The 11,443-nt window shown below is 39.8% G+C and overlaps 1 protein-coding gene across 3 annotated transcripts in view; it reads right to left on the minus strand.

Moving 5' to 3' along the window:
• The window catches only part of si:dkeyp-9d4.3 (caskin-1), a 65,584-nt gene extending 57,376 nt beyond the window's left edge, over positions 1-8,208 (minus strand). For 2 of the 3 annotated variants that reach the window (XM_047365912.1, XM_047365911.1), the window contains exon 1: positions 7,513-8,208. In XM_047365912.1, the coding sequence (XP_047221868.1) occupies positions 7,513-7,606 (94 nt within the window). In that variant the 5' untranslated portion in view covers positions 7,607-8,208. The remainder of the gene's footprint in view (positions 1-7,512) is intronic. The other variant, XM_047365913.1, reaches the window with a different exon arrangement.
• Between the last annotated feature and the right edge of the window lie 3,235 nt (positions 8,209-11,443).

Raw genomic sequence — 11,443 nt, forward strand, 5'->3', positions numbered from 1 at the left:
ATTACAAAAGGCATATAAACCCCAAGAAGATGATAGTTAATAAACTTCCAGTAAATGGGTGGAGGAGCACTTTTCTCATGAATAGGGACCAATCCGTCCCACTATCGGTATCACTGATCTCGTTGCCCCAGTCCTCTGTTGCTGCTGGCCACATTTAGACATGGCTTTCTCTGGAGATATTTACTGTTGAGAGCAAAACACGAGAATCTATTCTTTATGTGTTTTATTAAAACATTTAGAGCATTGAGAGTCGTGTCAGACTCTTATAATAACAAGAACTGAGATAACTTATTTTAGTGACACTCTGGGCTTTACACAGGAGCAACAAGGAGCTTCAGCAGACAACAGGACTGAATCATCAAAAGTTTCTCTGTTTCATATGAGCTTTAAGCATTTATATTCCATGGAAAACAGGTAGGAGTCTTTTGAAAGTTTTGACATAAAGTAAGAATATTTATAACTAGAAGCTTAACTTCTGCTAAAGCGTAAAGCCTTCTGCAAAACCAACAAGTTTGCTTTTCCACAACCTGAGAGCCACATCATTACACCTTTCTAAAAGTCTCATCCACTTATGTTCATTCTGTGTTTTTGAGAAAGATTGTAGCATATGGAGACAGTTTATCTACACAGATCATATTGTTTATTCCTGTATCCATGAAGATATGTAGGAAATTGAAAGTGGAAGCAACATCTCCACTCACATTAGAAAGGCATGTGAAATTACACTGTTACGAAGTTATTTTGCACTTACATTTACACTCAAAAGAGAAAAAAAGTTAACAGCAGAAGGTAAAAAAGAGGTTATTTTGTTAAGTCTAATTTCACCAGCTTCGTTTACCTGCAGTACCTTCTTCCTGTTAAGAAAAGCAACGCCATGCCAGAAAACATCACTAAATTGTTAAAGAAAACATGTTCTAGATCAGAATAGCTCTGTTTTTACTTCCATCAATCCAAATTAGGTTTGGTGATAAGGTAACAGGCAAACACCCTGGATCTCTATCTGATTTATAATGTACTCATTCTATGCTGTGCAAAGCACATCTGTCTAAACGAGGATGTTTGAACTCGACTGATGAAAAATTGTTTTTCATTAGTAAATACTTAAAAGAATGCAAGTTAATAAAAATCTTGGAAGAGGCGAAACAAAGTATTAATTGTAATCATTTCTGTTTCATTACTTCATATCCAAGATGTTCCATTAATTTCAAATACTTTTTTTAATAAATCATATTTTTCATTTTAATTTATTTTTGAGCTGCCTGACCGAACGTCCTGCAAGAGCAAAGGATGCCATCATTTTGCCAGGAGTTGTACAAACAGTGTTTACATCATTAAAAAAAGACTTTTGACCTTCTTTAGTTGTGACTAATGAAGACCATGAACTGTTCCACTGATCAGTAATCAGTCATAAAAGGCCATTTTAGATGTTTGCTACAAAATAGAGTTAAAATTATGATAAGGATGTTCTCACATAACATAGATAAGAGTTTCATTTTAACCAGAACTGAGATAAGAAAACCATTACCAAACGCTCCAGGAAGCGGCTCACTTTGATCAAGTGCGTATGCAATTTTATCTTAATCTGTTTCAAAGTAAAACTCCTTGCTATTTCTCTGAGGGAGTTCATTTAAACTATACAGAACTAATGAGAATCCCACAGAAACACCACAAACTGGGTAATATGTCTGGTGATTCACTTACATGACACATTCATGAAGAACACAGAGCAATTCCTCTTTATTATATATTTACTCTGGGTCGACCATACGCCCTCTTTACTGATTTCCAAAATAATATCTGTTATGAACTGCTTGTGCACAGTTTCCTGTCTTTTAAGTAAGGCATGGTTAAAGCTATGCTCCCTTGTTGCAGATTGCAATTGCTGACTTCAAAACACTTTTAGGATTTATGCTCTGTTTAAACATAAGGCCCAGAGCTGAGAGTTGCAGACAAGCTCACTAATTACTAACTTCTTGATTTGCTTCCAACAAAAGCAAATAATCATCTTTGAGCCATTTAAATAACACGTTTTACATTTACAACATATATCTCATGCTACATATAAAAATGGTACAAATATGTATGTATTTCAGAGGTTTAACTATCTGAGGAATGTGGTATGCTGTTGATGCACAAATGTAAATTTTGATCTTGTGACTTAAAAATGTCTTTTATTTTAAGGTCGGAAACATCACAAATAAACCGTAAAAGAAAGCCTGTGGATTAAATAAACAAGAAAGAAAGTTTGAACCCTGCAAAATGCCAGCCAAACCTTTTTATATGGATTTCTGCACATATCGTTGCTGTGAGAAGCTTACATACTCTCACTATGGGCATGAATGTCACTGATGTGGGGCTTTAAATGATGCATTTGACCTATTCTTTTTCCAGGGTGGAATGATTAAACATACATCTTCCATGATTTTTTTAAACAAGAACAAGGAACTTTTAATTAATTAACTTTCTTTATCCACACTGACCCAATAATGATTAAAATTATACTCATAGTGCCAAGTATGGATATACACCCACACACCCACTGAAATGCACCAGTACCATTAGCAGCCAAACTACTCCACACATGATGCTGCTACCACCAGACTTGACAGCTGGTACTGTGTTCCTGGGTTTGCAAAACTCAACTTCTAATTCCTCTAAAATTCCTTCTTGCTGTTCTGGTCCAATAGATATATCTCTGTCTCATCTGACCATGCCACTCTTTATCAGAAGGCATTAGTCTAATTTTGGAGAAGGGACCTCGTTCTTGGTCTGCACCCTCTCAGTACAAAAACTTGCTGCAGTGTGGACACAGAAGCCTGAAAAACATCAATAGCACCCCCTGAAGTTGGAAGTCCTAATGGGAAAGTTGAAGCTTTTCAAAGCAACCCTGGGTTTTGTATCCACTATGACGGAGTACATGGAGAACACAGTGAAAGTTGCCCATATAGACAAACTATTTAGTTGCTATAAAATATCTACTTGTAAGTTCCTTTTGTATTTCAGTGAATAAAAAGAAAGAGAAATGTATTGCTACTGGTTTGTGTTGCTAACAGCAACAAAACAAAGAGCAAATCCCACTGCAATCAGAAACCATTCAACTCATCATTCCCACCCCGGAGTTTCAACTTTCAGGACAAATCGAATGTAGCCTAAACATCCGACAAAATGTAGATATTTTCCCAGATCTTGGCAAGGTGGTGAAACATCTGAATAACTTGTACCTACATACAACTGTTGGAACTGATCTTGGATCTCCAGTGTTTTAGAAACGGCTCCAAAAGCCTTTCAAGTTGTTTAAATCTTCATCTCTCCTTCTTACATCTTCACTGAGTTCCTTGGACCTACCGTTTGTTCTGAATGCTGGTCTATCCTGTAAATGCTGTCAAACTAAGCCCTTTATAGGGAGTCTACCAGCTGCACTCAATCATTATCACGGATTTGAGGTTAGTAGACATTAGCCTTGTCTATACTTGATGCTGTATGCATGAAATCCACAAGAACATTATAACAACGAGCAAGGGAAGTCTCATTTTTCATTCATGCTTTCCACTCTGCATGCTACATAAGGATGTTGCTCTCGTCTGTTTTAGGAGTTTTTTGAATGACTGTCTCTGTGTCAGCTCTGGTGAGTGTTCCCTGCCGCTTATTCAGGGTCAGGTGGGATCGGCACAGATGAATGGATGGATCTTCAGAGTGAATGAGGGGCATTAATTGGCCTGTGAAAAGCCCCAGATGTTACATGGGGTGAATGAAGCAGATTTTTTATCCATATTTAGGTCAATATACAACATGAGGGTTGAATTTCAAAGGATCTGAATGAGATTCGGGGCCAGAAAAACATTTAATAACATGAGAAGAGTCACAAGAACCTTATTTAATTAATTAAAACGAGGATGGTGGTAAAAGTCTGGCACAGCTTCTTGTTGTCATCTATTATCAGATATTTTTCAGCAACTTTTTTATGACTCATGTCAAACACTGCTGTTCCACATGTTTTAAGGGTTATGGAGTTAAAAGCAACATAATAATAGAAGCAAATCAGCTGATTAAACAGTATTGTGGCTTTGATGACAATAAACATGGTTTCAGACCTTCATAAGAATACTAATATCTGAAGAAATTGTAATTTGTGAGCAGCCTTCAGTAAATGTGATATTTTCTGCCTTTTTCTTCTCATGACAGCACTTCCACACGTTGCTTATATGTCAGTATTTTTATATCTGTATTCCCTCACCCGCCGCATGCCGGGTGCCATTTATAGCAGCGGAGATACATTTTCAGCGCTGTATATTGTGACAGTAGGATTTAGTAAGACCTCCATATTGCATTTGCTGGGTTCGAATCCAGTCTGTTTAAACACATTTTAAATTCAGATAGATATACCAGTTGAGAAACGTCTGCTATCTGGATATTTCCAATAGTTAGACATAAGTAAGGTACAATATTTGCACCAGTGTTTTTTTTTTTCCTAGTTGCCATTGAAAAACCAGTACTTCAGTAGGACCAAATAGTTACTTTTATCATCAGATTGTAAAAAAGGAACAAAAACCAATCTAAATGTTGGGTTGTGTTAGTTATTGAAGCATATGGTTGCCATAATTAAACAAAGAATAATTAAAACACTGTCATTCAAAATGAATAAGAAGTCCAGTTAGTAAGAAAACAAAAATGAGCTCACTATCTCTCATTTTTCATTGCTTTATTCATTGCGTTCGCAAGCACTTTTTTAACTGATTTTACAAACACTATCAGGTCTTTTTAGACCACCACCTTCTTTATCTTCTTTGTAGTTGGACTGCTCCCTTCAGGAGTTTCCACAGCTGTGTCCATCCATGTCCTACTTTGCAACATCCATAAACTTCTTCTGTGGTCCTTCTCTTCTCCCCAAACCTTGGCAGCAAGACTTTAACATCCTTTATCCAATTTATCCACTATTCTTCACACGTACCACTCTTTCTCTCCAAATGTCTCAAACTAAGCTATCCCTCTAATATATTTACATTTCATCAATTCAAATAGTGTTTATTTTGGTCACTCCCAGTAATTTTTGTCTTCAGCTTTTCCACCTCCAGCTTGGCCTCTTCCTGTGTTTTTATAAATCCTATTTCAAACTGTATGTGTACAGAGCTTTCCTAAATAAGTCAGAAAGGCTGATATGCATTGTAACGAGCATTCACAAACACACAGAGGTGATGCTGAGGCATTCAAAGCCTTTATTTTTAAGGTTTTTACACCACAGGGGTTTTATTGCTCAACCTGTTGCAAGCTGGAGTTAGAGTCTGTTCTTCATTTGTTGTACCTGTAAAAGGACCCAATTAGTCTTCAAGTTTCAAATGTACAACATAGAGAAATTCTGATATGTCAGTTCAGGAGACCTTGATCCTCCTGTTTTATTGTCTCAAATAGATGTCTTTACATCGCTAACTTCACTTATAAATTCTGTTTTAAACCAAAGTCTGTGTTTGCGAAGACTCATTTCTGACTTCTGGTATTTATAAGCAGCGCTGCAAACAGGACTTACCCCCACTGCAAACTCTTACAGCTTTAATCTTGACACTCTGTTGTGTCTTGGTTTTACACTTTTATTTTGAAGTAAAAACGGAAGTAGTTATTGAGTTGTTGTCTTGTCTCAATTATTTTGGGACTCACAATAAAAAAGGGAAAGTGTAGCAGGAGTTTTGGTCAAATTACCAGCAGTGCGTAGGGGAGGGTGAGCGCTACATCCCTCTAAATTCCATACATTTGGAGAAAACCTTGGTCACTTACTCTGGTATCCCTGTTAACAACGCTTTAATCTGTAGAAAGGATACCATGGGAAATCTTAGCAGTTTTAAAACTGTAACTTTTTAAAACTTTGGTAATTTATGGTACCGCTACCTTGAACACTAGGCCATGCTGACTCTACACTGAATAGACATTCTTTAAAACACAATTTGAGATTTATAAAACATTTATTCTACTTGTAAAAACTATGAACTTGAATGCTTTTTAGGCAACAGGACTAGAGATGCACCAATCAGTCAGAAACCTGATTTTGCGCACCCCCCCCCCCCCAAAAAATAAAAAAAACACATAGATAAATCCTATAGATCAAATGCAATGTGATCAGTGCATCTTTAAGTAGGACCATTTTAGAATTAGGTATGCATGAAAATGGCCATATATGGACTTGTTAAACCTGGTCTAAACTGTTAATAGTAACTAAACAGATAAGTTAAAACACATTTTGTGATTTGTGAAAACCAGTACAATTTAGTGACCTCAATCCCACCCAAATTCCACTTTAGCATCACTAATAACCACCTAAATGACTCCCCATCCACCCCTCTAACCTGCTGCACTGCTGCTCTGAACTTCATTAGCATTCTATTAATAATACAAACCCAGCCAAGCACATGACTAACACCCAGCGTGTGAAGTGTGTCTCTGAACATGCTTGCCTGTGGTTGTGTGTGTGCAGACTGTTTGGAATTGTGTGTTTGTGGAGGCAACAATCCTCCAGCAGGGAGACCTGGCTTACTGTTTAATTATTCAAACAGAAACCTGTGCACACACACACATTTTAAACTCCTTCCAACACACCCTGTCTCCTCGCCTCCCTGCACTGTGTGAATCCTTCTGTCCTGCACCCTCACGTGCCACCACAGCCCTCCTCTTCCTCCTCCTCTTCCTCCTCCTCTTCCACCCTCAGCCCCCTGCTTTGTCAGTGTGCAGCGGCCTGAGCCCTCGGAGCTGATTTGTTCTGGCATTTGAGGAGAGAAGCATTTTCCTTTTCCATGGCACTGCCGCCGATGTTCATCATAGACAAACATGCACACATACGCACGAGAGGAGGTGAAGGGGGAGCAGAGAGGAAAGTAGGTGACAGAAGAGGAGGAGGAAAAGGCGGGGGGGGGGGGGGTTGCTTCTGATGAGATGGGAGAGGAGGAGAGCAGTTTCAAAGCTGTAATTGAAATCTAATTATCACCTCAAGTCCCAGCTGAATCCATGTTAGGAGCACACTCACGCTCCATGAAAATGTCTGCATGTGTACTTTTACAATCATCACATTTATTCCCACTAACATCTGGCATCTTCACACACCAATAATCCCCCTCAATGTCCCAGAGCAGTGCAGGACCTTCTACCTCTCCCACATCTGCACATCATCCCCACTGTGGACAGGACATATTAGTACATATATTTCTGTGCATTCATGCAGATGGAAACTCAAATGCCTAATTGTAGAGGATGGGGTGACAAGCTCGCTTAATTTCTAATTACATCCTGATGATGACTGCTCTCACACATGTGCAACGTCATCACTATCGCATTCTCAACGTCAAACACACACGTCTGCACGAGCACAGCACACCCATACAAACACTGTTAAACATTTAGGTTAAAGGCATTACAATAGATTGAGCTTGCACTGTCCTGACCTGGAAATGACAGGCGTGTGTGTGTGTGTGTGTGTGTGTGTGTGTGTGTGTGTGTCATGGACAGAAGGATAGGAAATAGATGGACACTAACTAGCTTTTCCTGGCCGAGGTCTCTGTAGAAGCCGCTGAGCTGTCAGCAGGTCCTCGGTCTTCACGGCCTGGAGAAGCTCCTGGTCCTTCCCCATGTCCCCTCCGTCCCGCCCCGGTCCACTCGGTCCAGCTCTCTTCCTCTGAGCGCCCCTCTCTCCTCCGTTAATCCGCCGCTACATCCTGCCGCCGCTCCCTGGCCTCCCGCTGGACCTGGAGCTGGCGGATGTCGGGATGAACGGATGCTGCTGCGCTGGAGTGGGATGCTCCGGATTCGGCCACAGCCTCCAGCGCAGGTCGATGTCGCACCTCCGCTGGCAAACGCAGTCCGCAATAGCTCGCGACAGATTCCACAGACTCTAACCCCCCCGTGACGACTTCACCGGGTCTGCGTGCGTTCCGCGCGTGAATAGCGGTGGAGCGTCAGCGCCCTCGTGCACCTTCGGGTCAAAACCGCCCCCCTGCACCGCTGAAAACCTTCACGAGCCTTGCGGTCCGTGGATGTTTGTTTGGCGTGTCACCGCCGCCGCCTGAGTCCCCGCGCCGCGATGGACCAGCTCGCGCCACGTCCACGCAAGCGCACTGACACGCCAAACTGCCACAGTTCGGCTATATTTATTACATAAGCAAAGCAAGGGGCACTTCAAAACGTGTCAGTCCAGTTGTTGTTCTGCGGCAGCACAAGTTGATACAAATCGTTACGATGTAGTCCGGCCAGGCGCGTGCATTCACAGCGCGCGACTGAATGTGGGAGAGGGTTCTGGGTCACCTTCTTCACAAAAACAGGTCAAGTTGTATGATTTAGTGCAGCACAGTGACACAGTGCTGAAATTATTAAATCTATTTTTACGTGTACATAAATTAATTCATAAAAAACCTAAAAAATAAAGTCTTTTTTTAATCCATGAATATTTGAATATTGCGGTAGACCAGAAAATCATGGGATACTGCTGTTGGGTTGAGAGTTGTCCAGCAGGCCCTCTGACTACCCAAAAGAATGTAAAGCCACAAAGAGACCATTAGTAATGAAGCAGGCATTCACAGAGTATCCAAGAAAATTAATGGAAAGTTTCATGGAAGGAAAAAGTGTGGTAGAGATAGCTCAATAAGCAGCAGACCCAACAGCAGCCTTCAGAGGACCGTAAAGTAGTGCCCATTCAAGAGTTTGGGGAAGCCATACACAAGGCATGGATGTATCCAGTACCAGTGGGCTACAACTATGCCATTTGTTGTGTTAAGCTACTTCTAAGACAACATACTCTTTTTAGGTGAAAGTAAAAATAGGAATTTGTTTTGTAAATCAAGGTCCCAGGTCTGGAGGAACAGTGGATCAACAGAATCCAAGTTACTTCAGGTCCAGTGTGAAGTTTTCACAATCAATGAAGATTTGGGGGAGCCATAATATCTGCAGATGTTGGTCCATGTGTTTAATTAAGTCCAAAGTCAAAGTGCAGTCATCTACCAGGAACCCACCTATCCAAGATAACAAAAGAACCAATACCTGTTTTAATGACCATGGTATCACTAGGCTTGACTGGCCAACAAATTGCCTGTACCTAAACTTCATAAAGAATCTTTGGAGTATTGTCAAGAGGAAGATTAGAGACACCAGAGCCAATACAGAGAAGCTGATATCCACTATTAAAGCAACCTGGGCTTCCTCTAACCCTAACCTCAGCAAAGCCACAGACTGATTGGCTCCATACCACACCCAAGCAATGCTGTAGAAATTCATGCAAAAGGAGCCCAGATCTAGTAGGAGCGCATATATTTTACTGTACATGGACATCATTTTCAGCAGGCCAACATTTCTGTATTAAAAGTCAATTTTTATTGGTCTTATGTGATATAATTTTTTGAGAAATTCCCTTTTGGGTTTTCATGAACTGTAAGTAGCAGTCATCTGTTAAACTATTCATGCTGTGTGTAGTGAATTTAATATATTATAATTTATTTATATATGAGTTTAATTTTTCTCAAATGATATTGTAATTTATTTAGGCGCACATTTTAATTTAAATAACGTTTTTTTTAATAGATTTAACCAATAATCAATAATATTTAAGTGTGACAATAATTACAAAAAATTATAAATATTTAACTGTGAAATGTATTTATTAATGTAATAATAAAAATATTCTTATTACATGTTGACACATTATCAAATTAGTTCGATATTTATTTCATCATTCCTCTCTTGCATTTGACCATGAAATATTTTAAACTGTCACTGCAGGTCATCAAATAGACCCTAACATTTGATTGGTTAACATGCACAACCAGTCACCAATTTTATCGGCTAGACCAGTGGTAGCCCCGCCCACAGACTTAATGAGGCGGCTGAAAGTCAAAATTAAATTATGTTTTGCAGCATGAAACCATTATGACATAATTATGATTATGACAAAAATAGTGACAAATATGCTTTCTGTAAATAAAATATTTTTTTAGTTTTAATTAGCTATGTACTTGTTTTAAACAAATACATTTAATCCCCTTAGGACACATTTATTTATTTACTGAATTGTGCTTCTTCTGGACCACCATACTTTTAATCGAGCTCCCCACTTACGGTCACTTAATAAATTAGAATACGACGAGGCTCGTTTGTCAGATTAAAAGCCAGAATTAAACATACTTTTCATTAAGCCCATATTTCTGTATATGAATGTTTTTTATTGGTGTGATGCAATATTGTAAACTAAAATGTCTTATTTTCATTTGGTGTAAGCGGAAAATCATCATAATTAACAGAAATAAATTTACTGAATTTGACTGTAGATTGCTCTTGACTTAAACTGTCAGGGGGTTTTATCAACCTGATAAGGTTAATGAGAAAAATAAATTGAGGACCAGAAAAGTGTGTGTGCGTGTGTGTATTCTTGCTACTAATTTAAGTCTAAAGGGGCCATCCTCAGTCAGATTTAGGACAGGAAGTGGAACAGATGACTTGATGTCAAAAAATGTACAAGCTACACAGTGTGTACCGACACACTGCACAGAGCTGAAACAGAGCCGAAAGGATGCCTGATATAAAGGGCAGAAAAGTCTTCAGTTGGCAGTCAGCCTAATGCAGGACAGGATTAACCCAGTAATAAGACCACAGGGTCTCCCACGCCAGATAACAACTGATCTGATAATAAACTGATTGCACAGAAATAGATACACACTGTTGACCAAGTTTATTAATCGTTCCTTCTAAAATGGATTTGAGTTCAACTCCTGAAATGTACAGAAAACATATAGAGTACCGTCCAAAGGTGCTCAGAACCTTTTCAGTTTTATACATTACAACCACAAGATTCAATGGGATACTACAGGAGTTGGACAATGAAACTGAAACACCTGGTTTTAGACCACAATAATTAATTAGTATGGTGTAGGGCCTCCTTTTGCGGCCAATACAGCGTCAATTCGTCTTGGGAATGACATATACAAGTCCTGCACAGTGGTCAGAGGGATTTTAAGCCATTCTTCTTGCAGGATAGTGGCCAGGTCACTACGTGATACTGGTGGAGGAAAACGTTTCCTGACTCGCTCCTCCAAAACACCCCAAAGTGGCCCAAAAATATTTAGATCTGGTGAACCATTGGAAGCACATGGTCCTCAAGAATGGTTCGGTAGTCCTTGGCAGTGACGCGCCCATCTAGCATAAGTATTGGGCGAAGGGAATGCCATGAAATGGCAGCCCAAACCATCACTGACCCACCCCCATGCTTCACTCTGGGCATGCAACAGTCTGGGAGGTACGCTTCTTTGGGGCTTCTCCACACCGTAACTCTCCCGGATGTGGGGAAAACAGTAAAGGTGGTCTCATCAGAGAACAATACATGTTTCACATTGTCCACAGCCCAAGATTTGCGCTCCTTGCACCATTGAAACTGACGTTTGGCATTGGCATGAGTGACCAAAGGTTTGGCTATAGCAGCCTGGCT

This window comes from Girardinichthys multiradiatus, chromosome 5, assembly GCF_021462225.1.
Source record: "Girardinichthys multiradiatus isolate DD_20200921_A chromosome 5, DD_fGirMul_XY1, whole genome shotgun sequence".
NCBI classification, from domain to species: Eukaryota; Metazoa; Chordata; class Actinopteri; order Cyprinodontiformes; family Goodeidae; genus Girardinichthys; species Girardinichthys multiradiatus.